The 27,533-nt window shown below is 46.1% G+C and overlaps 1 protein-coding gene across 1 annotated transcript; it reads left to right on the top strand.

Moving 5' to 3' along the window:
- On the top strand, positions 1 to 26,854 carry LOC104493612 (autism susceptibility gene 2 protein-like; the record flags this gene model as incomplete). The annotated part of the gene is made up of 13 exons (XM_010136331.1): positions 1 to 397; positions 1,845 to 2,098; positions 6,489 to 6,724; positions 8,943 to 8,993; positions 9,928 to 10,023; positions 13,345 to 13,416; positions 13,982 to 14,020; positions 14,887 to 14,958; positions 16,228 to 16,360; positions 20,177 to 20,254; positions 21,985 to 22,068; positions 23,066 to 23,306; positions 25,360 to 26,854. Coding segments are annotated over 13 exons (2,987 nt in total), but the record flags the coding sequence as incomplete, so codon positions are not given.
- Between the last annotated feature and the right edge of the window lie 679 nt (positions 26,855 to 27,533).

Genomic DNA, 27,533 nt, shown 5'->3' with positions numbered 1-27,533 from the left:
GTCCCACCTTGAATGACAAGCCAGAAGCAAAAGCAGCCAATGTCCCAAAGGTGTCTGGGCTAGAGCGGAGCCGGGAACTGAGCACCGACGTGCCCTTCGCCCTGCCTATTCCCAGCCCCCAGCCAGTAGCTGCTGTTGTGACTTCTACTTCCTCAGCACCCACGTCAAGCGCCAGAGCAAGCCCACTGTTGAAGAAGGAGCCAGTGATTTCAGCACCAGCACCACCAAGGCTCACGCCTCAGCCGCAGCCTCGGCCACAGTCACAACCTCAACCTCGGCCGCAGTCGCAGCCTCAGTTAATACCTGAGCTTCGGACCCAGCCTCCAAGTCACATCCCTCCACCTATCAATTACCAAGTGCATCACCAGGTGGCCCACAACGGACTCAATAATATCAGGTAGGAGAAGGATGTCTCTGTAAGATGCTCCATGTTTTGGATATGGGGCTTTTATACGTCCTGATGCCACAGGCTGGGTTTTCCAGCAGTGGTGGCTAACTGCCGCTGAAACATGGTGATAAATGCTCCGTTTCTGGGAGAAAAGCATGTGTAACTGTGGGGTAAAGTTCCTTTAGGTCCAGTTTCTGGAGTTTTTCTTTAGGTCCAGTTTTCTGTCTTGTCTGAGCTGGCTAGTTCTTGCCTTAGAAATTTAAGGTGGTTTGAGTTTGAGCAGCTGCCTTGTTTCATGTTTAGAAAGGCTTCCATTGAAGTAGGTTCGTTCATGATTATCAGGTTTTTTGGTTCACCAGCATCAAAAGAGGGATATCTATATCAGAAAATGCTGTGTCCCTTAGAACAGGGCCCCCATGTAGGCTGAGAAAACTGCTTCAATCTGACATGTCCAGATCTACCAGGAGGCTTAGCTTCACTCTTTAAATTGCCTCCATCCAGTGTCAGGATGGGTCAAAATGGTACGAAGAAAATTTCTAGAGAAAAGAGTTTAGCCAATCAGCTGGAATCTGTATATAGTCTTTTTACTGGTACAGAAAACATACCTTGCTTCCCAAACCAGAACTAGACTAGTTTAAATAAGATAGAAAAATGATTTAAGACATAATATTTGGCTGCACAAGGGTCAAAATATGAAAATAGAGAGCTGCCGTTAATGTGTACTTCATGGTATCCTGCATAGCTGAGCTTCGTTGTGGTTTTACCCCGAAAATGCTTAACAATTCTTCAAACTATTGAAGACATCTCAGAGGTTGAGAATGCAACAAATAACTGGGATTGTGAGATTTGTACTAAATAGTGACTGCAGTCATAGAGCCAAAACTTAAATCACTTGCAGAGGAATTATAATAATCGAAGAAGGTCTAAGATACAGAATAAGAAAAAAATTATTAACATGGTGTGTATTTGCATGTTTGTGTGAGTATAACTGATCCGCATGCACAGCAGATAAAACTGGGTCCCAAAGTCTCTCCCACTGTGCAGCTCTGCGCACCCAGAGCAACAGAAAAAGGAACTGGAGTAATTGCGTCAGATAATCACAGGACGCACATGGCCACCGCGAGGTCATCGGAGGCTAAATAAACATGCAGAATCCAGCTGCCTCTGTGGCCTTCATCACTATCTCATAGATAGCTCTGAGGAGTGTAACTTGCTCAAGCACCAGAGGAAATGTCACTTCAGAGAGCCCAAGCCCTATCCTGCCCTCTTGGAGGAGTTCATTAAGATTTGTTACTGTCTCTAGATGTAGAAAAACAAAAACATAAGCTTGGGGAGATAAGTTACATAGTTGAGTTGTTTCTCGTAGTGTATTTCTTGCACCGTTTGTCTCCTGCTGTGACACACAATCTCTCTCTTTCTCTCTGTCTCTCTCCCCCCCATCTTTTTCTCTCTGCAGCCGGAGCAGCAGTGCTAGCAGCGCAACGAGCATCAGTCTCCCGAAACACCTTCCCCTCTCTCCTCAGATTCCTCCGCACCATTCCTCCGGCCCGGCTCTGCCCCTCTCCATCTCTAATCTTGCTACCTCGCACTTCTCTCTCAGATCGCAGACCCAACACCAGCACCATCCGGCCATGTTCGCCACCCCACCCACGCTGCCACCTCCACCAGCGTTACCTACCAACAGCCTCGTGATACCAGGTCACCCTGCAGGTAGGTTCCCTTCTTCTTCCAGGGCCGATCTGCCATGCATGCACTGGAGGGTGAGAGAAGGGCTGGCTGGTGGGCAGGCCAAAGAAAGTGACCCAGACCCCTCCGTGGGCAGTGTGTGCTGGAACTGTGAGAGTGCTCATGGAACAGGTAGGAGATCTGGATGAGCTTTACCAGATGAGAGATTGTGGAGACAGCACTGTAGCTTCCTATAAGAAGTCTTCGAAACAAATTTTTCAAAAAAAAAAAAAAAAATCTCCTTTTCAGGGCATGAGCTGTCCCATATGGCAATCCACATTCATCAGATGTTTTTTTGGATTAACAAAGGACTGATACACAGTTTGCCATTCTCTTCTTTCTCCCCACTCTAATGAAGGCTGCTGCTGTTGGAGCTGATTTGAAAAAGCTGTTTCTGTTCATCCCAGAAGGTTGTTCTAACTGAACACCTATGCCCTGCTCTGATCCTTCAACAAGCAGCACATCCTGCTGGCAGAGCAGCATGCTCTGCCTGCAGCGTCACAAGCTCGCTGCGTGTCCATGGCTGCTTGGCCTTTCTGTCTGTGGCGGAGACAGCTCAGCTGACAAGCTCTGCTGTTCAGCTCTCGCTATCTTTGTGTCCTTTTAAAAAGTTCCCTTTGTTCACCCTGGGCCCCATTCTATTGTCACTTCTGCCCTAATCGCCCTGTTTATAGCTTATCCATTAGCCTACAGCTGTCCCTGGAAGAGACCCTGGCAGCTGGAGACTTCCCTGCAACTTTCACTTGCTGGGGCCTCCTTTTGATCTGGCATTTGACTCCACAACTAACTCAGCAGGGATTAAACAGAACAAGCATTTCGCAAAAACCGCGCCCTCTGTTCCCTAGGAAGCCAGTTGAAGGAATGAGGAGAGAGCAGATTTGCTGCGGAAAAATCTGATGGCTTTGCATCGCTTTTTTTCTTCCAGGAGCTAAATAATGTCCCATTATTTATAACTGCTTCTTTAAATGAAAGGAAAATGTGAGTTGGTCCAAAGTGGGCTCTCAGAACGATGATAGACGAAAGTGCCGTGGGTTCCTAGCCAGGAGCAGGACCACATAGGCCAAAGCTGCCGGCTTTCAGAGGCCCTGGCACCATCTAGAATTTCAACCACAAGGCTGAGAAGATGTTGGCAGCGCTGTGGGAGACCTATTCATTGCTTCCCCTGTTTAAGGCAAAGGACTACTGTGATGGAGACTTTGAAAGTACTGCAAAAGGAAATAGCCGTGCGCTCACTAAAAGCATGATATTGCAGTCACTGAAAGCAAGTATGTTTTCACCATTAACTTCAGGAGGTGCAAGATCAAGTGACCTATTCACATTCAGCAGCTTGCCAGGAAACGGAAACAGTCTTACTCCTACTAAAAGGATTTCTCCTGCAATTTAAGCATGAGAAGCCTAAGTTAGTGGAGGGAGAGGTCTGGGCGTCTGACCCTGCAGACAGTGAAATGCCTCTTGTCTGCATTATATGAAACGCGTGCGAACTGGCACATCATAAATCAGTACGGTGCTGTAGAGCCAGGAGCTCCTGTTGCCATTCACACAGAAGTTTCTTAAAAGCAGATAGTATTGCTGAGCAGCCCCAAAGAGCTGGGATCCAGCTGCCACCAGCAGCACGGTCCTTGCTGTGCTGTTTGAGAGCATGTGTGCTCTCAGTAAAACCAGCAGCTTAGAAGAGCCCTCAGAGAGGGTATGGCCCTCTGAAGTCTCCTTTTTGTCATCTTCTTCTCCCTCTGCATTGGAGGAAAATGTGATTTTCCTTTAAATTTACTTTGGCACGCTTCTCGCTGTTACTGAGAAGAGAAGCAAAGCTCAGAGCTCCTGCATTCACTGATGGTACGAATTCAGGTCTCTGAATAACAGGAATGCACTTCTTGTGGCATTTCTTCCCTTTGAAACCTAAAGCTTATACAGGTAAGACAGGAGCAACCCTTGTGTGGGTTGCCGCCCCCTACTCAAGTGCACCAAGGCTGGTAGGATTCCCAGAGGAAGCAGCGGTCTTTGTGTCTTCTCTTCTGAACACAAGGGAACCTAGCAACGTTAGCAGCACTGACCTTTTTCTGCCATGCCCACCTCGTGTGCCCACAGAGCAGTGGTGTCTGGGCGTTCAAAGGCTGCTCAGTTACTCTGCTACTAGTCGTGGTGGTACATGGCCAGACCTGTGGGACCAGGCATCAGTGGCAGGCACAAGAACTTGGTTCTGATCCTGATGTTGCCCAGAGCCCTTCACAGAGCTGGATTATTACTCAGCAGTCCCATCCTCACTGTGGAGCAGCCACTCCTCTGAGTGCCACACCGCTTCTCCAAACATCTCTGGGCCTTTCCTTTTCCTGACAAAGTCCAGAGTTGTAGTGCGGGGCTATGGGCTGGAGCCAGCTGCAAATCTATCAGTCTGACTTCAAGTCACTTAAAGAAATTGGATATCAGAGCACTTAAAACTGCCAACTCGCTTTTATCTCTCCCTCCAGAAAAGTGGATTATCTTGATGCTAACAGAAGGATTCAGTTTCTTTAAGTCATGCCAGATATAAATGCGTAAACACACACACATGAAATCATAGTCATATTCTCTAAAGGAGGTAGGGTTTGGACCTAAGTGCTTTCAGCCTTTTTTTCTTTCTTGTTTGCTTGCTCCAAGGAGAACCCATTACAGACTCCTGCTCCAGTGCCGTAGGCTTCAGTATCACCAGTATATGTACTTTCTGCTTTTGTAGTAACGGTTACAAAGGTTGTGGAAGGACACAGTACCTGCTCTTAACAGTACATTTCTTACTGGAAAGCAAATGACTTAGGCACCCAGAATTTGCTTTCAAAAGTGGCTTTCAATAGGGCGTAGGCTTCTAAGCGCTAGTAGAGACCTTGAAGTTCCCCATCAGAGGGCTGTTTTTAAAGATCTTAACCACGTCCCTCCAGAAAGTGATTGATTTAGACATTTCTAATGTTACTCTAGAAAAATTAAGTAAAAGAAATGCCTGCAGAACACAAAATAAAACTTTAAAGTGCAAATAGTCTTTTGATCCTTTATATCCAATGCTGTAGTTTAAAGGGGGTGTTACACTGGAAAAAGTGGAATCCTGCAAATTCAGAAGCAAGTAGGTCAGGACTAGGTGTATGTCATCCACAGCTGGTGACACAGGTTGCTTAGAAACTGGATAACATGTTAGTTGCTGATTCCTGTTGGAAGTTCTTAGGCAAGATCGCAGATGGATTTAATTGATACCAGCAGCCCTTTGGGGAAGTAGACATTTGTCCTTATGTTCTTCAGTCACGTCATTTCTGAAGTATCTGGTATCTTCCACTGCCCTGAACCACATTCAAATTCAGTGCAAGTTGTTCTTCCAGAGGAAGGTTCTGAGAAGAGGCCACGTGTCATATGGTGGAACATTTTGTTTCTACAGTCACTGCAACCTTCATGAGATCTCAAGCCAGTTCAGTGTTTCTCCTCACTGATTCCTCCTCCATATTTTCTCACAGGAGGAAAGCCTGGAGGCAAGGACTAAAAATGACAGTTGTAGCCTGTTAGAAGTTGAGGAAATGACTGCTTAGTATTTAAGGTCTCAAGAAGAACTTAGTGCAAAGAAAGCCTCGATTTGTAGGATGGATGTCTTGGTCACTATGTGCATGTTCTGGGGCTGACAAGGGGGAGGATGGCACAGAGATCTGTTGAGCAATGGCAGGTAGTTTCCAGCCACTCAAATCCATGGTTATCTCACCGCATTGTAGGCCTGTCAAAATTTTACCTTTTAAGTACGCATTAGTTAGAGTTTTCTGCGTACGTTAGGCCCATCAACCATTTTCAGTGTATGTGTATGCTTCCGAACTTCAAACCTCCAAAGGAAACAGGTCAGTATTCCTCATTTTAAAGCGAGCCGTGGTCCTCGAGGGTGCTCCCCAGCATCTTGCTGGTGTGGGAAGGTCCAGCCACCATGCCACGAGACAGACCTCCGAGGTCTGTTTCCAGAGACATCTTGGTGCCGTGGCCGTCAGGTGCCGGGGAGGAGGAGTAGCCCGTCGGAGCTGCGCGGGGGTCCCGGGGCCGTGGGCGGGGGGCCGTGGGCGGATGCTTGCTGACGCCCCCGATGATGTTTTCTGCTGTGATGACTCATGGTGTTCTCTCTTGTCTTTAGATACCAGCCTGTTGATATCATTCAACCAACCAATCATGTATTGCCAGCCTCATTCGGGGATTCTGATTGGTACTTTGTCACAGGCATCTCTCTTACCTCCACCAATGAGTCCTCACGTAGAAAACCACCACAGCATGACCTGCAGAAACAGGGAATGCCAGGTGAATATTGACTCTTTCTCCTCCGTCTTTGTGGTACTCACAGGCCCACGGGCCTCTGTGTCTTTTTTTTTTCTCTCTCTCTCTCCTCTAGATCACGAACTGCTCAGGCAAGAGCTGAACAACCGGTTTTTGGTTCAGAGTTCGGACCGGGCCGCTGCCTCACTTGGCCCGGTGCCGCTGCTGAGAGCGGAGTTTCACCAGCACCAACACACGCATCAGCACCAACACACCCACCAGCACACATTCACTCCTTTTCCATCCAGCTTGCCCCAGACGCCGCTCATGCCGCCCTCTGCACCTCCCATGGTGCGTACCCCAGCCCAAAATGTGAGGATAAGTAGAGCATCTCTGGTCAAAACACCTAACCCCCTCCTGTCAAACAAAACCGGTCCTCTTCATTTCAGCCAGGCGTGCTCTCCCTGCCCTCCCGCCCTGGAGGCCTGGAGAGACGGACCCAGCACTGCTGAAGAGAATCCCTGCTCTATCCAGAGCCTCCACACCGGGCCTCCAGGTCCCCCGTGCTGCTACCCAAGAGCAGATAATACACCCATGAGACAAGTCCCGTGTCCGTTTAGTTTCCCTTTTCGTGTATCCTGCTGTGTATTTCTCTTCCCCCTTTCCCAGAGCCAGGTGCCATCACACACCAGAAACACACCCGCAAGGACACCACAAGGTCGGTGGCCTCCAGTGCCAAAGGCAGTCCCCCCAAGTGTTCGCTGCGGGGCAGGCTGTACTTGCGTACCTGGAGCTCTCACTGTAGTGCAGCATCTCATCTGATAGCAGTATTGTCCCTCTTCTTCCTAATGCCCTGATCTGTTTCAATTTGGGCATTTATTATTCAGTTGTATCAACAAGCAGTAATCTGCGTGTGTCCAGTTCTCCTTGTGGGAAAGATCCTCCTGGCCATGAAGTAGGCATTAGTGTTTGGCCACCGAATTTGCTTGTAACACGACAGGACTGTGCTGCAGCTGTTACCAAACCCTTAGAGGTCTGCTACAAGTGGATTTTGTCAGTACTTTAACACACACTCTCTTCCCATTTCTGGCAATTACTTTGTGAGATCAAAAGAACTAGATTCAGCTTTCCCCCCCGCCTAGATTCAGCTTTCCCCCCCGCCCAGCTTCACACTGTCCAAAATGTAGACGCAACCCTCTTCTGCTCAGGCTGGCAAAAGCCAGGAGTAACAGCAAAAGCAGCATTTGGGAAGAACTACCAAGAATTCCAGGAGCATAATGTTTCTTACTTTGTTTTCCCACTGCTAACTGCCTGATGACATTCTTGGGTTGTAATCTACTTAGCAGCAAGACAATTAAAAGTAATATCATCCACCCAAAATCCAGCTCCAGGTGTTTGTTCAATGTACTCGTGGGTAAACACCTTCCCCTCTTTTCTTGGTCTGTGTAAAACAATCTTGAAACTTTTCTCAGAAATCTCCTGTGTTATTTAGGAATCCTGATACCCGATCCTGTGAACAGCTCCCTCCCCTCCCAGCCGTGCCTGTTGATGTCAGCCTTCATAGCAAAAACAGCTTGCAGGGCTCTTTTGTTACATTTCACTCACATCTTCTTATATTCCACTAGATCAGGTCTGCTAATCCCAGCACCAGAAAAGAGTGTTGAAATTTACAGCTGCATGTGTTTGGTAATTTATGGTATTTACACTGGAGGAGACATGGCTCCAGTAATAACTGTAATTAATGAAATTACAAATCTACTCTCCTGCACAGAGGAGTGTGAAACAGCAGCTGACTTGCCAAATAAGCAGCTTTTCATGGGGTCCTACAGCTCCCTTCCCTGCCTTCTTCCCCGCTCCTTCCTCCCCAGCAGAATGTGCATACTGTTCAAAAATGCAATGTATATATGCCTAGGTTTTGCTTCCAAGGTGGTACAGGACAAATGGTCGTAAAAATAAATAAGGGGCACAGACTGCACATGTAGGGGTGTTAAAACGCTCTGCTGGAAAACAGAAAAGGTGAACAGTCACCTTTTCTCTGGGGCACTCTCTTTTCCAGGAGAGGGGGAGCGTATAGAGGTTTGTGAATCCAAAGCAATTAAGCTCTTTTCCAAACAATTTTGGCACATGGAGAAACCCAGGAAATGGGGATTTGTATTGGTTGCCCCCCAGTAGGCATTGGAGTCCAGTGGAAAACATTCCCTACCTTGTGATCTGCAATCTGGTTCAGTGCTCCAGGGGCAGATCCCACGTCTAGACCTGGAGCTGAGCTTCCCTGGGTTTCCCTGCACTGCAGGTAGCAGGACTGACCTCCTGGTAGTGAAGGAACCACTTCACGCAGTGCCTGCAAGCAGGGCTCTGCAGGGAGACTCGGAAGCACCCAGCCCAGCCCGGGCTGGCGCCTTTCCACCTCCGCTAGCTATGGGGCATCAGTCAGCTCCCTCATGGACCGGGGTGGGGCACACAGTCAGCTCTGCTCTGATTGATAAACGCTGTGCAAATGGACCGTGATTATTTGTCTGTGTTAATCCTGTTGGTTTTGCTGCTGCCCAAACCAAACTCACCTGTTTCCTTTTCTCTCTTTTCTTTCCAGTTTGACAAGTACGCTCCCAAATTAGACAACCCTTACTTTCGACATTCCAACGTGAGTGCTTACCTTTCTAGGTGGTGTCTTTGTTAATGGTTCCGCTCGCATTTCTTTTGCTTGTTTCCAATTGATCAGTAGTGTTTTGATTCATTCATTCCTAAAGCTCTTCTTCCATCTTGATTTTTTTTTTTTAAGATACAAAATTGTCTTTGGGCTTTTGGTTTTTTTGTCTGATCTTTGTCTACTGCATTTTTGCTGCTGCGGCTCTATATTGCTGTGCCTGGGATGGCAGGGAATGCGCAGGAACGGCTACAGCAGCGGTCACCGCAGTGCCTTTGCAGCTGGTGCTTCTCAGAGTGCAGCAGCCCGGGGTGCATGGCTCTTTCACAAGATTTTGCTCAGGTCACAGGAGTAAGTCAGACTGGTGGTTTCTTCCTGGTGCTCCCCACTGCTCCAAAGCACAAAAATTACATGTTTCGGGACTTGTAAAAGTGCTGTATGTGCTCAGGAGAGGCCTAAGCAAAATTTAACCCAACCCCCACAACTACAAGGTGGTGTGCATGTTGCCTGTGGTTAGTCTGCAATGCAGCATCTTGTGGTTCTTTTTTGCTTTGAAAATTAAGGCAGTTCACATTTTAAAACGGGATCAATTTGTTTGCTACTGCAGAAAAATGCAAAGTTGACCAGAACTGAACACAAAAGCCAAACCGTTCTGATTCCTCTAAAAATGGTGAATGCTCTGTGCTTCCTGCAATAGCCCACAGATTTTAAAGGCACACTTGTTCAGTACTATCTAGAAAATTCACCAGATGATGAGCGCATTTTCCAAGTTTTGGCTTTGCTCTTAAAAATCTCGAAAGCAGATTTAGTGTGTATTTTCACTGTGGCACTCATTCAACACAGCACTATTTTTGTATGTGCCAGGCTTGGCACCTTCCTCCATTATTGTTCAAGTCGTCCTGTGACATAAGCATCTCTTTTTCTTTTGTAGTTCTTTCCAACCTATCCTCCAGCAATGCCTGGAATGCCACCCATGCTTCCACATTCAGGTCCCTTTGGGTCACTTCAGGGAGCATTTCAACCGAAGGTACAAACTTCTTCTTATGAAGGCTTTGTTCTTTTGCTGGGAGAGAAACTGTATTCAGAGTCGTGTCTCTGGTGATTTCATAGCACGTGATTTAACTAGCAGAAGTGCAGCACAGGGCTGGAAGCGATCACCCTGCAGATCTGTGAGCATCCTCTGCACAAAGCAGCCAACACTTCAGCAGAAATTTTCTCTTGGCACTACAGATTGTTCCTTGGAAGAGGATATAGTGGTTCACTGGGGAGGTCAGCTGAAACTGGAGGAGAAGCATACAGGCAAATGCATTATTTGATGGAAATATTTACACTTACTTAATAATAGACCCATGAGTCTTAAAGCATTTTATAAATTTAGCGCTCTGAGATTGCAAAAGATAAAACTGCGTTTATTCCCAGAAAAAAAAAAAAATTGACCGTACAAGCGTGGGAACAATAGGGAGAGACTGCTGTAAATGGGCAGAGCAATCTGAAGGAGCTGAATTTTATTCCCTGTCTGACCTTGGGCAAGTCTCTTAAATCTTCTGTTCCTCAGCTTCCTCATCTATGAAGTTATCTTGCAGTGGGTTTTATAAGGGTTGATTAATGCTTGCAAGCTTCTTTGAGATAGCGTGTTTGAAAGGTGCACTGCAACTGTAACATGTCATTACAACCCGCACTGACGGGCATTTGGAAATGCTGCCGTGATAACTACCGTGTCTGACAATTCTGTGGTGTGCACTGCTTTTTTTTTTTCCTCCCAGACTTGTTCTTTTTATTAACGATTTTTAAAGGTGCAGAAACTGTTAAATCCCTCCAAACAAGAAAGATGCATTATATTTACATAGCATTTGTTTGAAAATGGAGCATTTACTCCATTTGTAAGGTGACATGTGTTTAGTTTCCTCACCTACTGTGAGGAATTTTAGAGCTTTCTTATCTCGAAGTGCATTTCCACAGAGCTCTGCTACTGTGAAAGACCAGCACTGTAGCCAGCCCGTTTCTGTTTGCATTGGGAAGGTCGTTTCCATAACCATACCAAGCAGGGCTGTGGGGTGTGCTTCCCTCAGCTGTCTCGCTGACGTCAGTGGAAGTCAGCAATTAGCAGCTCCTGCAAATAAGGCCTCTTACAATCTTCCCACTTAATTTTTTAAATGGAGGCTGGAGTATTGCCTCGGTGCCCGTCAGCTCCCTGACATTAGTGCGTTTTCTGGATACATTGCAAATACCAAAGTCTCTAAGATGGCTTTTTTCAACACGGGTTCTGTATGTAGCAGAGGAGCAGTTGCAGAAGGAGCCAGGTCGACAGAACATTGCTATCCCTTGATGGAGTTCATCCGCCAGCATTAGTTTTTGCTGTTCTTGCAAGGGATGCTAGAGACCCCAAGCTGTCAGGGTGTGAACTTGAATTCCCAAGAAAAGGAGCCGCACAAATAAGGCAGAATTGGCAAAATGTTGCTAATGTGAAGAGAGGGTTCAGTTTTGCCATAAGGCTACTGTTAATGAGGAGCTTCTGACACGCTGGTAGCTGCTCTTCTGGCTTCCATCTGCATTACAGAGCTTTATAGATACCAGATCGCTGTAAAGTACCACTAAACCAAAGAGAAGCAGTTACAAAGCAAGAAAGAAAATGTGAGCACAGACCCTTTGCATTATTAAACAGTTCTTACTGCTGTTTTCTAACTAGCTTTTAATTCATTTTGATGATAGATACGTAGAAATTTGCTAGCTTGAATTTAAGCAGCACAAGGTCACACTCTGGTGCCACAGTTAATCACTAACATTGCTTGATCTCTGGTTGGTGCTGTATTTACATGCAATATAACATCTGGAAAAAGAGGGATAGGTTGAAAAATGGATCTGCCACTTTGGCACACTATTTTGCAGTTTCCTACAGGAGACAGAGTTGAACTGCTGGGCAAAGCCACTCTGGTCGTTACTGCATCATTTTTCCATGCTCTCTGCCTCCCGAGCTGTTTGACTAAAGCCTTCATAATCGCTACAGACCTGATGATTTGGTTTTGGCACGCTAAATCCTGCACTTCTTGCTTTCCAAAGCAGAGGTCTTGGTTTTGTTTTTCCCCTTCCTGTGTCAGTTGCCTACAGCTGTGCATGTAAATCCACTGCACATAAATCCAGGCTGACGGTAAACTTCTCAGTGAGTTTCCCGAAGGCCATTTCTCACAAGCTAAGAACTTGAAAAGGTCAGAAGTATTCAGTTTACTTTGCTGGAGGAAGCACTCACATCTTTCTCCAGGGGACAAAAGGACAGGATGACACTGTGCTATTAACATGTTGTGATCTTAAAGCTCTTGCCTGTATGATAGCTGTAACTTATTTGCCACCTTATATATACCTCAGCTGTCAGACAGGCCCCGAGAGCACAGATCTGCCTGGGGAGTGTGTTGACTTACCTACACACACACGGGAATTCTCTTTTTAATGAGACTGGAAGTTATGTAGCCTTAGACAAATTAAAACCTATCTTTCCTCCTACACCCATGATTTTACTCATTCCTTGAACAGTTTGACTGTTTGAAATCCCCTGTAATTTGACCTAAAATGTGAGTAAAATAATCTCTTGGGAAATGAGGTTTAACCCCTCTGCACTCAGCTGCGCAGAGGCACCAGGTGCAGTTGCTCCGCGAGTGGGAGATGGATGAATGCCAGAGTGAGAAGACGAACGAGTTCTTGGGGATCATCTAGGACAGGGCCACAGGTGGGATCTGGAGGAGGAGGAACTGGGATTCATTCAATGAGGTGTTTAATTCTTGCTGGAAAATGATGAGATAAACAATGCAAAGCTATAAAAGACCCACAAGCACCTTCTAAGGTTTCTCATTTTGCCTTGTCAAAGCAAATAGATGGGCTGTTGCTGTTCGAGCCATTGCGTTATCTAGCCCCCGTCAGAGGGGCGCTGTGGTCCAGTAGGTGCGATGTGGGACTAAGATGCTTGAGTTGTTCTATTCCTGACTGCCGTACTGGTTGCTGCCTGTAACATGGAGGGAGTCAGTCCACCTCTCATCCTCCCTCCTACTGCCTGCCTGTTTTGTCTAAAGATTAAGCTTTTGGGGCAGGGGCTGTCTCTTCCCATCCGCATACTGCATAGCGCAGCGGGGCTTAGGGGTGCTGCTGTAATCCTGTCCTGATGCTAAATAATAATTGATGACATGGTGGTTAAATGCTGTAGGCTGTCAGTAAGAGGTAACATTTAGCACTAGTGTAGCAATATGTGTGTTCAAAGCACAGTACAAACATGGACTAATTAATGCCGTTAACATCAGACAGAGATGTTGAATGCCTGGCTGGTGTGATACAGTATTACTCACGCTCTGTTCTTGTCTTTCAGACTTCAAACCCTATTGATGTAGCAGGTAGACCAGGCACAGTCCACCATACGCTGCTGCAGAAGACTCCAGGGGTAGGCAACAATATATAACCTTCCTTCTGGCGTATCTGGATTTACAGTAAACAAAGTGATTGCTCAAAAAAAAGAGAGCAACTGGTGAGCAAATTGGCCTCCTAGACTGGAACGTGCAGTCAGGACAGAAGTTTCTTTTTCTGGTGAGACAGCAGTAGCCTCCACCAATCGCGAATACAACAGGTTGTATTGACTTCTTTAAACAAATTCAGAGGGAAGTGGGGCAGGAAACCCCTTCAAGGTCTTTCCCCTAAGCGTTGCTTGGAGAGTAGTTTTGTGTGCTCCATTTCAGAACAATTACAAGGTTCAGAAAAGCACTGAACTGTTCAGTTACTGGCAGGAAGCTGCTTTGTTTATCATAAAATTCTGCTGAGTTTGGTGCAAGGAATGAAAGAGAAGTTTTAAGCCTCCTTTAAGCCTTTTAGGTTTCCCGTATCACAGGGGACTTCTCTGGAACGTTGCTTTCCAAATGCTTTTACTTGTTCAGAGGAAGGAAGTTCCCCACCTTTCTGTATATTAGGTAGTTTTGGAAAGACTGACTGTTTTATTTCTGCTTTTTCCGTAGGTATCAGACCCTTACAGGCCTCCAGTAAGAGTAAGTAAGGTTTGTGGGGGATTTTTTATACATATTTATACACACAGTCTTCAAATACTGTGCATGTGTTTTTAAAATTTAAGAAGTCCAGTAGAAAATTGCAGGCTTATCCTTTACTTAAAGCAAAATGTCATCGTTAGCTCTTAGGTACCTCTGATTAATAACGTTTAGGTTGAATCCAAACCTTATTTTGCATCCATTTATGTGCATTAGTAGTTCACAGTATGAAATAAGGGTCACAGAAATAAATGACTGTGAGCATGGACAGACATTCACCAGTGATCGGATTCGTGGTGGCTTAGGTCAAGGCATTTTATTTGTGCTTCTGATGTTCCACAAAAATACCCTACAGTGACTACCACCACTCAGCTGAAAAACAGTAACTCGTTGCGCCGTGGCACTGCTCGTCCCTGGTGATTGTTTGTCCGTACCCTCTTCCTCCCCGAATGCAAGTAGCCGTAATAACCACGCATGACTTAGCCTGCAGAGCAGCAGGGGTGAATGAGCAGCGCTCTCTTCGGAAACGGAGCTGTTAACTATTGGTTGCTTTCTCTTAAGCATGGCACACTGCTCTTTGCTGCCATTTAATTCAGTTTACGAAGGGGGAGAATGCAAGTAGGAGGGAACAAGGCAGGGATCTCAGGTCTCCATAAGATGAGGAAGATATCCCACATTCTTCCTGTTTGTTTCCTTCTGATTTTAAATATCATCTGCTGCCGTACAGAAAAAAATATCGATCACCTATTGTGCCATTTTAGTAATCAGCCTTTCTCCTTGCTTAGCTGCCTGTTAGACAGAAAGGGAAATGAAAAGTTCTATCTGATGTAGATAGCTAACATATACGTTAATGTAAATTCTTGTTCTTTTCACCGCAGAAACCCGGGAAGTGGTGTGCAGTTCATGTACAGATCGCCTGGCAGATCTACCATCACCAGCAAAAGATAAAGGTAATTCAGACAGTTTCTGGAACAAAGCCAAACCTTTTGGTTTACAGATTACGTTTTAGTGAGTAATGAGCAGGAAGCAGTTACTGTTGGTGATTCTCAAGCTTGTCTGTATTGGTTAACTAACACTTTCAAGCCTTTAACATTTATTGTAGCAACCATAAAATTTATCTGAGGGCAAAGGAGTTGGGTTGAACGGTAATAAAATGAGCAGGAGATACTAAGAGCACAGCCAGAGAGAGAAGAAAGAGAGGGGGAGGATAATTTTGCCCCAAATCCATCTTTTTTACAGAGCGTACATGTTTAATGTCATTTCCTTCCTGTGGAATATAGATTTTTATCCCATTCATAATGAAACCAATATGGTGAAGAACATATTACAAATCACAGGATGGGCGAGTAGATGGATTGTTGCTGTGTAGAGGTTGTTGGGCTTCCTGCCCTGCTAGGATGGTAGCAGAGGGAAGGGTTACAAGATGTGGGTGCGCTGGGGTGCTGTGTCAGGCTCGAAGCTCCCTGTGGCAGGCAGAATAGCTGGTAATGGGACTTCTGTAGCAGTTTATCTTTTCATAGCTCCTGCTGTAGTTTTTTATCCCATTAATGAGGACTATTTAGTGCTTGAGTAGGTGCACTGTAATTAGTGCCTGTACAAGTGGTGTATGGTGTAGTTTTTTTACAAGCAAATACACCATCTTTAAGCTATTGAACGACTTACATGACTTGGGTGCAGTTGTGACCATGCTTTCTGCTATAGGAGAAGGGTAAAAATAGCCTCCAGAGCAGCCTGATAGTTTTCTTTATCCTTCGCCCCTTGTCTGCATACTGAGCTATACTAGCTGCAGGAAGGGCATAGTCTAGGAACATCTCTCTCTCCAGACTGGAGGAGCAAAACAGACGAGTCCGTCACCCAGCTCTCAAGACTTGTGTCGGCAGCTTTCTGCCTGCAGAGTATTTTTTGTCAGGCTGGGCGCCGGCAGATCCCGGGGTGCAGCGCGCTCAGTGTATCGTGCTGCATGCTCCACTGTGTGTGCTGCCAGGCTGAGGGCTCGCTGCGGGCCTTCTTCAGGGGGTGTGCGGGCAGCTGAGAGGCTGCGGAGAACCGGCCTTACAGATGCTGTCAGAGCCTGACTGCCCTACGTGCCCAGAGACGCTGCTGTCACTCTCGCTAACCCTTCCTGGCAGGGCTAAGCAGGAGTGAGCCTGAACTCCCTCGCTTTTTCTCCCATAAAAAAAGGAAGTGTGTAATGAGATTGTTTTTATATCATTTGACAGCAAATGCAGCTGGATCCCCACAAGCTGGAGATAGGTGGTAAACTTGACCTGTTCAGCAGACCTCCCGCCCCTGGAGTGTTTCCAGGTTTCCATTATCCACAGGATCTGGCCAGGCCTCTCTTTTCTACCACAGGTATGGAAAGATTGTAATTTACTGCAAAAAAGCCCCAGCCAGTCAGTATGTGTAACGCGAGTCTCTGCAGCTACGTCTGCCTCAAAAACTGCAGCAGGCAAGATGGTTCGTCGGGGTGTGGAGGCGCTGGTGGCTGTTGTGACCAGGGCTGTCAGAGCCGCTGGACGGGGCTCTGCCTCCACCGCCAGAGCCGGACCCTCTGCACGTCACCGAGCTGCAGCAGCTGGCTCTTGCGTGCATGTCTCTGTAGCTGGTTCTTCTGCGTCCCGATTAATCGGCTAGAGCGATTTTAAAAAGCGGTTTTGACTCGCACAGGATTGGAAGTGGCCCCGGTCTCTTTCTTGCTTTATGTTTGCTATGTTGTTCTCAGCTCCTCCAGTCAGCAAGTTTGTTTGTTTTCTGAAAAGAAGGGGCGTTTGGAAAAGGAAGACTTCAGTAATAGCATTGACTATATCACAGATCCATTTGTGAGGTGATGGTTTTTTAAATATAAAATCCCCCTTTATATTATGAAGTCCAGCAATCTCTAAGGTTTAAAATGGTTTATTGTATTTTTAAAAAACTAAATACAGTTTATATTGATCAATTGCTTTCCAATCTGTTGAAGAAGTAATTACAATTAATGCAATTACCAAAGCAGTAGACTTCACTACACTATTCCCGTTGTCTCTAACCACAGGAGACTGCAACTCTGCCATTCTGCTTTTGGAGATCACTGGTAGTATTCTTGATTTCCACCTCCCGAATGTTGGTTTTGTTCCCTTCCCAGGCCTTAACTTTCCCCCTAGACTTTTTCAGATTTTCTTTTTGTGTTTAAGGTGCTAAAGTCTGCCTTCCATACGTTATTAACTAGCAACCAATGTCCTTTTCTTTCCTAACTTTACTCTGGGTTTAAGGTGCAGTATGGTGCTCTCGTTCTGGCTCAGTGCAGACATGGTCCCATTCTGCCTCGGTTCAGCCCCTGTTCAATGATGAATGAGGTTAGAAGTGTTACAAATTTTGTCCCAAGCATGACAGAAAAGCAACAGATGAGAATTGAGCTCTGTGAGAACTGGGTTTCAAATGCAGATGTCAGATACCCTTCAGGAACTCCACCGGTGGTTCAGTTTGTCTTTCTGCCCTTATCTGTGGATGGAGATTCTGCACCGTCAAACGCATGTTGCTGCCCCGTGTGATCAGTGCTGATACTGGCTGTACGTGGTAGGATGCTACCCTGTATTTTGGTCTCTAAAAAGGTACTTATGGGGCCAAGATATTTATAGCACCTGCTTGGATGCATAAGCACAGCTGATTTACAAACCTCTGACTGTTTTCCTACGGCAGCTGTTTCCGTATCAGTGTCTCTTTGTTTTTTCATTTGCTGTCATTACAAGAATTTTGTTTCATGTATATTTTTGCTGCTCAAGGCTATATTGGGCAGAGTTTACCCTAACAGACAGAAAAGCACCAGTCCAGTGGACAGCTTGAGCTTCTTCTCTTAAAAACGCAAGCATGGCTGGCTTCTCCATGCGTAAAAGCAGGAGGGGAAATGGTATGGAATAGATACATTAAAGAAGGCAAATTAATAGAAGCCTTCGACTAGAGATAAACAATGTTACAGCAACTTGTCCGTGAGTATATTAATCACAAGAGCCATCTCACGGTAAATCTAGGTAAAGAGTGCTATCAAAGGGAACAAACACTGCGGCAGTAATGTATAGATGAATAAATCTTTGACTCTGCAATATCCGAGGCATTCTTTTCGCCTTATCGAACAAGCATGCGGTTGATGCGCGTCATTGGTTCTGCTGCATTGCCTGGTTACTGTGGGAGACATAAGTTATCTTAGGGCCACCTGTCTTCAGGACGGATGTTCAACTGCCTGGCAGACGCTATATTTAATAACTACCTGACAGCCTGCAATGCCACTCCTGGCTTTCTCTGGAGGATTTTTTATTATCAGCCCGTGTAGTTGAGTTTGTAAGCCGTCTCCTTTGAAGAAATCTCCCATCCATTATACATCTTCTGAAATCTTAAAGGATTAGAAGGATGACAGTCTCCATCCGTCTTGAAGCATTGGAGCAGTCAGAATGTTTATAGATAACTCCAGGTCTCATTGCCGTAGTCTCTCTTTAAGTTTCCTCAACTCATTTTCTGGCTGCTTAGGTTTGTGGTGCCCAAGCTGGTGAGGGACATGCAGCGCTGTCTCATTCTCCGGTTTTATAGTCTGCTCGTGTTCTGGATGCATAGGCACATTTTACAGTGACGGTCTGTTGTTGGGCTCTGTCACCAGGGTCCTCCATAAAAGGCTGTTTGGGCTGTGTTGGAGATGCAGTTTCTCCTGTGCATATTAATTTCTATCCTCTGTTTCCCTCCACTTCTGCTGTGACCTTCCACAGTGTTACCAGCACTGATGATACATGGTGGAAACATGCATTTGGTGTGGTTGGAGATGAGGGGCAGGAACTTACCAGAGCACGTCTGCTCCTGGTGGGAATCATTCGTATGGGCCAGAGAGGAGGCAGAAGTCTTTGTAGTGAAGGTGACAGGAGAGCTGGAGTGCCAGGTGGAGGAGAAGGATTGTAATCCTCTTTTCTATAATAGAAAGGTATCACTTGAAAACGTGGTGACTGGGTAAGTGAGCTGTTAGTGAAGAGCCCCTCTTCGTGGCCAGTATGGCAGCTGACGTTTGCTGGAGTTGACCTGTTACTCTTCTCAGGATTGAGGGACGTTAACTTCTCACCAACAAAACACATGAGACAACAGCGCTGAAAAGCTGTATCAAGGTGGTCTGTTTTGCACATGACTTAACGCGTCCTTGGGAAAGTGCTGCTGCTGTCACTGTGTGGAATTACTAGTTTCTAACAAAATGAGACAGTGAATGCACAGGTATGACACGTCTTGCTTTCTGCAAGCGAGGCAGAAGTTGTGCTTGCGTCCAGGCAGCACCTGAAAGTTGCGATAGTTGCTAATTGTGCTTTGTCTGCAGTAGTGGTAGTAGTGACGGGGAAGAGGCACTGAAAGGACATTCACAGTCTAAACAGTTGGAGAGGGCTGGTCTTGTCAGTGTAACACTGGAGCCACAGAAACATGCTGTCACACACATCTGAAACATGAATATTCAAAAGCTGATTTTAGGTCCATCCTGAAAATCATTGCTACTAATCTTAAGGGGCGAAAGCCAGGACCATGAGGTTGCCCAAACAGTGAGCCTGGTCCACCTTGAAATACAGGGCAGACCAGCTTGTTCCAGCCCCTTGCCTCAGCCTGATGTAATCCAGCGTGCTCAGCAGTGGTGCTCGTTTCCCACGGGGTAGCATGGCACAGTGGCAATGAGCAGTGTCTAAGAAAAGGAAGAAAATACCACGGGGGGAGCCTGTGGATGCAGAGACAGATGCGAGAGTGTAGATGAAGCTCTCGTGGGAGAGGCATGATTGATGTTCCCTGCGTGCCTGTCGTTAACTGGTGTTTCATATAGACTCTAATCAGTCACTTCTGAGCACCTTCTGTCTGGGCCCATAACCTGGGCTGACCCTTTTTAATGCAAACACAGAGTAATAGCTGAAAATGCCAGATAAAGAGAGTCACTTCCTCATTACTACAGGTGGCAACGCTCAGTGCAAGGTCTCCTCCTGCCTCCTAGTGCCCACAGACTCCTTCAAGGGCACTCGGAGAAATCCTGCCTGTAGCTCACACGGTGTTCGGGATCTTGCCCTGCCATCGCTGTATTTAAATCTGGCCTGTGCCTTTGTGTCTGGTTCTTGAATGTGGCAGCCGGGACCTCTGTATGCAAGCAGTCACTTGACACTGAACTAAACAAAGACCTTGTTCTCGCAGGTGCGACACATCCAGCCACCACCCCTTTTGGTCCTTCACCTCACCACAGCAGTTTCCTGCCTACTAACCACTTGGCAGGTAAGTGTAAGTAAACCCTGCCTTCACCTTTATACCTCTGGCCCATTCCTGGCTCTCCACTGTGGTCCTGCCTTGAGGCACAGTAGCACTAGGGCAGGGAGAGGCTTAAACTGCCCCAAGAACTAGAAGCTAGCCAGCTTCTCACCCACGCCAGCTGCCCAGCACATCCCCTCCGCTCTCCTCCAGAGGCGAGGGGCAGGATTAGCAGACCCTCTCCTGCAAGGGAAGGCCCCATTGCAGAGCTGTCAACTGCTGAATGTGCTCAAAGAAATGGGGGAAATTTATGCAAAGGTACCTCAAACAAGCCACAGCTTAAAGTGGGCTCCTCCTGTATCATTCACACCTATGGAAGTTCTTGGTTAGGCTCTTTAATAAAGTTCCGTGAACAGTTCCTGGCAAATGGCTGTTCTGCACATTTTGCCAGCCTTTCAGTTTCCTAATTGGCAGTAAGTAGAGCCTGATTTTCTCAAATTTCCTCATTTCAGAAGCTCACAAGCAGCTCATTGCCAATTAAAGTTCAAGCTCTGTTGATTAATGTTTTAGTAACACTCATCCAATCAGTAAATGTGGCATGCCACATGACCTAGTACATTTTTTTTCTGTTGCAAATACCCAGATTTACATCAATTACTTAACATTCTGTCAAAATTAACTGTATCTCTACAGAGTCACTCAACTACTTAATATCAAAGGGGAAGGGCAAGAACAGCTATTTAAAAATAAGTAAATAAGCAAAAAGCTGTTTGCTCAAAGACCCAAGCTCTTTGTGCTGTTTGCCTTGATGTTTCCCGTGAGGAAATGGAGAGCAGCACACCTCCTGTAACATGGCAAGTTAAAGACTTTAAAGGCACAGACAAAAAGCCTGTAGGCAGAATGATGAGATGTTCAGATGACCGCTAGGAAAGAAAACAAGTACGCTGGTACAGTTTAACCCACAGCCATCTCTGGAGTGCAGAAACCTGAGTCGAGCTCTTACCTGCTCAGAGAGGCACCTCTTCCGATGATGGTTGCCTCTAATGAAAATAAAAAGGAATTTCTGTAAAGACAAGTACCAGTAGCTAGTTAGTTGGATACTTGACTAGTGAAGGTAAGAGTCGTCTTCTGCCTCAGAGCACACAAGCCTCCCATCCCCTCGTCATAGCAGCTCCTGAGACTACGCTATGATTTCCGCCACCACCAGGATCAAGGAAGCCGCTGGGGGAGAGGATTTCAGCACAAACAGGACCACGTGTTTGGGTGGTGTAAGGATGGCTCTCCATAGCGGTTAGCGGAGGACTGTCTCTAGGAACTGTTACAAAGAGCTGTATGCAGAAGCAGGAGCGAAACATCGCATCCCCTCCCTATGCTGACCGAGGAGCCTGCTGAGGTGGTGCCTCAGCGATTGCCTTCCAAGGGGATTGCCATGCTTCTGCTGTTGGTACTGATAAGGAAGGAGAGTGATAGCTCAGCAGCAGCCACCCCAGTTTCAGCTATTAGACCTTAATTTCTAGCTCCCTCCTGACTGGCATACAAAAGTTTATTACAGCACCTGTTTGCAGAGTGAGCACTGAATCCCTTCTCCATTTTAACGTGATGGGAATTTTCTGTGCAAAGAACCTTGCAATGAGAAGGATCAGCTTAAAGTCTGGCCTAATCTTACTTGGATTCAGACCGTTAAGAAGGGGAGGGGTGCGTTTCATTCTCCAACATTCTTGGCTAAATGCCTGCTAAATCCCTGTTTGCCTTTCCAGATCCTTTTAGCAGGTCAAGCACCTTCAGCGGCCTTGGGAACTTAGGCAGCAATGCCTTTGGAGGATTAGGCAGTCATGCTCTGAGTAAGTACTGGCTGGGTTACTGCAGACAAACATCCCTTCCAGAAAAGCCACATGCTAATATTTACAGCAGCTGGTGGTAGTTTTTAAAGAAGTTTAATTCCTAACCTCCATTCTTCTATCTGAAAACACTGCACCTAAGATTTCCAGGTCTCTGCGGTGGGAGCTTTTCTGCATGTCGTAGACATCCCTGGTTGTGCTCTGTGCCTCCTCACTGCGGAAGGCTGGTACCTTGTGTGTCCTTAGAGGTGCTAGAGCTGCACGACCCCCCTGAGCTCTGGGACCCTGTGGGCATCTAAAGTAACACCCTTCAATGGCGAAGATGCACAGTGGGACAGCTATTGATGTGTGTAGGCTTCCTCTGTAACCGTTGTCTGAAGATTAAATTGCCTAAATAAAAATATTTTATTTCAAAAGCATGTTACCTGTAGGCAAGACATGCTCGAGAGCCACACATAGGATGCTTTGGCATCTCATGGTGCAACAGGAATCAGCTGAAGATTGATGGAGGAAAGTCAAGTGACTGTTCTGAAAAGCCTACAGCCAAGCTCTGGTTTTCTACACACACACACCACCAAATAGTCTGGTTTCCTTAACGAAAAAGTCCCTGAACCTCAGCTGCAGGCAGCTGATTGCTTGTAGCTACCCACAAATTAAGGTTTCTGCCAGTGAGAGGAGCTGAGGAAAAGTATTGGTTTTGTGCTGGAGCCCTTGCTGGGGAGGGGGGAAGAAGAGCACTTGGGCATTTTCAGTCACCTCCGAGTTATTCAGATGTATAGTTAAAGCTTTCTCCACCAATAGCCTTAAAAGAGCTGGTGGATCTTACACCCAGTGTTGGAGGTACCTGCGTCCACCTGCTAGTAGTTCCCCCTCACTATTAGCTCCACATTAAAAAGTCTTGAAAGGGCTATTCTGGTTATAGTTAGCACTCTGCAAAATGAATATGTAATTACTCGGTTCGAATTACTTTTAACTCCTCCTCCCCCTGCCATTATTCTAGCTCACAACAACATTTTTACTCACAAAGATGGCCCAAACCTGCAGAATTTCAATAACCCACATGAGCCATGGAATAGACTCCATCGGACCCCGCCGTCCTTCCCAACACCTCCACAGTGGCCCAAGCCCACCGACTCCGAGCGAAGCTCCTCCGTGACAAACCATGACAGAGACAGAGAGCGGGAGCGAGAGCCCGAGAAGAGGGATCTTTCCCTGAGTAAAGATGACAGAGACAAAGAGAGGTAAGCAGCGTCTGCTCTTGAGCACTTCCTTCTGGGCCTGTTTTTCCTCTCTGTTTTTTCTAATTTTTCTGTTCATAAAATAATCTTCAGAGCAAAACACTGCTTGTCTTTGAAGCAGCTGATAGGCCTCTCGCTCAGATAAGCACAAGTACTAGCAACACAAAATAAAAACCTCTTTGCCTGTTACCGTTTGTCCTCTGTGGAAATACGGTAGACCTGTCCCCACAAGTAGGTTAATAAAAAGCACCAGGCTGAGGAAATGAGGGCGTCGCTCTGTTTTCAGGGTATACTTGGCTGCTTGCAATGCAGCTGCTTTAGGATTGCAGTATATTCTGAAATCATGAAGGCAGCATGGTGATGGGTCCTTTGGAGGCAGTCATAGTTCTCATTAAAATACAGATTCGTTGATGAATTCAAATGTTAGCTGGACATTAATGAGGTAAAAATGCAAATGCCTGTATCTGGAGCAGTGTGCGTGAATCCATTAGCAAAACTGATTTTTAAAAATTGCATTGTAGACAAACCCTTATTAACAATGACAGGACTGTATCACCTGGGCTACAGACACTTCATTAGCTTCCAGTTACAGGATTTTGAACCTGTAAAGCCCTTTATACTTCAGAGCCCGGTTGTCTCCAGCAGGCTGCGTCTTTGTAGGCAAGAACATCCTGCAAGTCTTAGATGTGTGTATTTGACTAGTGACAGGGGGTTCCTAGTTTGCCTGGAGTGCTTTTAATGAGACCTTCAGGCAGTGCCTGTGAACAAGATGATATGGAGGCAATAGGCTGAAAATCGTCTTGCTTTAAACGTTAAATTGTCTGACAGCCTTTCATGGATAGTCATTCAGACAGGAAGCTCCCTTCTTGGCTCTAGTGTAATTCATTTGCAAACCAAGGTTACTTTACTCTGACGAGTGTTCACACAAGGGTTAACATCCCTATTACATTTCTATTAATTCAGCTTAAGCGGTCCCCAGCACCCCCATTTGGACATGGTTTTAATAAACCACATCCTTGACCAGCCATCAGGACTGCCGCAGAGGAGGAAATCTGGGTTAGCAATGTAATGCTGAGGGGTAAACACAGAACTCGCCACAACACCTCCAGCTTTCAGCACTCGGGTCTTACAGCTCTCGAAAGCAAACCTGGCATAAAACTTGGGCATCTGTGAGCGTCTCAGCTGCATAATGCAGTTCTCTCAATCACACCATCACACTTTGCATTTAAAGTGTCTCTCGTTCAGAGCAAAGTGCTTTCAAAAGGTGAACATTATTTATTCCCCTGGTAAAGAGGTGGGAGTAGCTGTCACTAATTGGCTTGCTCAGAGACAGAGGTGCATTTAGAACGTAAACCCTCGTGCCTCTCTGAACCGTGGGCAATGTCATCACACCCCTTGTTCATCACAGCAGCCTCTTGAAAGAGGTCGATTACTCCGTTCCCTGGGCTGTTCAGAGATGGTTTTTTCCCTCAAGCACCTCGCTTACCTGCCAGAACTGCCAACACCAACAGCTCCCCTGCAGCCCCTTGGGAAGAAGCAGCACCGTGGTTTGGGGGCTTCCAGAGGAGGAGGCTGTCTTGTGACGGACCTGCCTACAGTTCCGTAGGCTGCTGGTTTGTGTGCCTGGATCCGTGTTTTAGGACAGGAACTTGAGTTAAGCACGTTAACGGCCACAGTCATTGTCTGGCACAAGATGTGTAAGTGAACACAAAACGAGCACATTTAAAGAAAAAATAAGCTGTCTAGAATTCTTGCCCTGCATTTCTCAGCGAAACAGTCTTTCTCCTAGGGTGAATTTGCTGTTCTACCGAGTGCATCCCCAGTTTAGTCCCCAAACTGGTGGACATTTCACGTGTTTTTTCTCTGTGGTGTGTAAAGGCAGGTAGTGCAACTCTTTCAGTGTAGCATCACAGCTGTAGCTGATGCTGGCAGAGCCTTTCAAATCATTTTCTGAGCAATCTCGAGTTACACAGCTAGACACAACGCTCTGCATGTCCAACATCTCGTGTGCGTTTGTTCGCACAAAACCAAGGTTGTGTGTTCTCTCTTTTTACAGAGACCTCATGGATAAAAACAGACATTCAAACAGATCCTCACCGGCATCGGCTCCAGTGACACATCAGATAAGCAATCTCATCCGCAGCAACAGCCAAACCTCCAGTGATCCCATCAGGCAGGTTAGCCTCGGTGAAAGGGAAAGGTCCAAAGAAGCTGAGCGAGAGCACCCTGACCGGCTGAGAGAGCCGCCCATAGCAGAACACAAGATTAAAGAGAGCCGTTCCCCAGTGAAGGAAACTCCAAGCCATGATAAGAGATCCTCTGAGGACAACACAAAGCCAGTAATCCAGTCTGTGTCCCCGTACAGCAAACCTGCACTAAGTGAGAGCTTGAAGCTCACCAATCTAATGAGCAAGGACATGGAGAGAAAGACAGAGCTTCCCAGCGACCTCCAGAAGATTAAGAATGACATCAAAGTCAAAGAGGAGAGGAAGGAAGACAGCGATGTGCTGGTGGTGGGCTCAGAGCCTTCACAGCACTCCCGATCGGTGGAGCATCCCCCACCACCTACTTTGCATGGATTATCATTGCCTCACTCGATGGCTGCCTCCATGCCCATGTCCATGGGCAGCGTGCACCAGATGAACAACATGAATGTTCTGGACCGCAGCAGAATGATGACCCCGCTCATAAGCATGAATCCTTTGTCAGGAAGAGAGAGGCTGCCGCATCCTGGATTTTCTTGGGACCCAATGAGGGACCCATTGCGCGATGCCTACCGGAGCTTAGACCTGCACCGTCGAATGGACTTCCAGCTCCGGGCGGATCCTATCCATAGATTCCCAACCACCTCTGGGTTTTACGACCATGAGCGTTCTTATAGAGACAGGGAGCCACACGACTATAACCACGAGAACCTTCTTGAAGCCCGCCGAGAGCAGGAGCGGTTGCGGCAAGTGGAGGAAAGGGAGCGCTTGCACTTACGGGAAGAACTTGAGCGTGCCAGAATGCACCACTTGCACTCGTCCCCCATCGAAAGTCACCTGGCACACGTGCCATCCTTCATGCCTCATTTAAGCGGGATGCATTACCCCAGACTGAGCCCATCCACTGCCATGCACAATGGGATTTTGAACAGGAACCCACCGACCGCCGCGCTGAGCGCCCCACCGCCTCTGGTACCAGCGAGCAGCACCAGACCTGCCTCCCCACGCAGGACTACCCCGCTCACAAACTCAGAGTCCAGGGACTACTCCCCCTCTAGGAACCCCAAAGAAGTAGAGGCACGATAGTCCCCAACAGTGAATTTTAAACTCACCTGTATATAAAACAAACAAACAAAAAAAAAACAAACAGAAAAAAACCCCAAGAAACAAACCTTTTACAAAATGCACTGCTGTAAACTTTTTTTTTTAATGTAAAATTTGTAGAAGTTAAGCACATTTCCATAAATAACGGGGTCGGGGATGCAGACTTTCCAACAAGAAGGTTGCTGAGAATGGGAATTTAATATATAGGTATTGATTTTTGTTTTTGTTTTTTGTTTCTGTGCTGAAGAAAAAAATGAGTTAAAAATATCAAGTTTGTACATTTTTTCCCAAATGTGAGAAACATTTTTAATGGATTTGTATTTTTTTTAATTTTGTGCTCTTTATTCACTTAAAAGAAGAAGAAATTTTGTTTTTGTTTTTTAGTTAAATTTGCATTTTAAAGGCCTCAGATCCTTAAGAAAAAAATACCCAGGGTTTCTTAAAAGTATTATTTATGGAAATACTGTAGTTTTACAGTCCACTGTGAGGTTCCCTTCTGAGGCCAATTGATCACTTACCTTGGTACTTTGGAACCGAAGTTACAGATATATATTAAAATATTAATAATAATAATAATAATGTACAAAACTGTTTGTTTTTTGCCTTATTATATTATGCAGAAATTTAAGAGGAATTTTTTTTGACTTCTTGTTTTAAACAAAAAAAAACAAACTGTAAATATTCTGTTAATATAAATGTACACCAATATTAAATTCTTAACATAGGTAGACTTTATAAAAATGGTTTCTAGAACCACTCTGGTTATTTGTTAACATGGTTACAACTCATACTCTGTCACAGTCAGAAATTCACACTCAGAAAGCTCAGTACGGCATATATACTTCAACTATGCAAGAACTCGGAGGCAGGTCTTAGTGGATGTTGGGGGGAGGGAGGTTTAAAAAAAAAAAAAAAAAAAAAA

The sequence above is a fragment of the Buceros rhinoceros genome, unplaced genomic scaffold (assembly GCF_000710305.1).
Source record: "Buceros rhinoceros silvestris isolate BGI_N320 unplaced genomic scaffold, ASM71030v1 scaffold9125, whole genome shotgun sequence".
Lineage (NCBI taxonomy): Eukaryota > Metazoa > Chordata > Aves > Bucerotiformes > Bucerotidae > Buceros > Buceros rhinoceros.
Note: the sequence above shows the minus strand (reverse complement) of the source record. Positions and strands in the feature narration are given on the sequence as shown.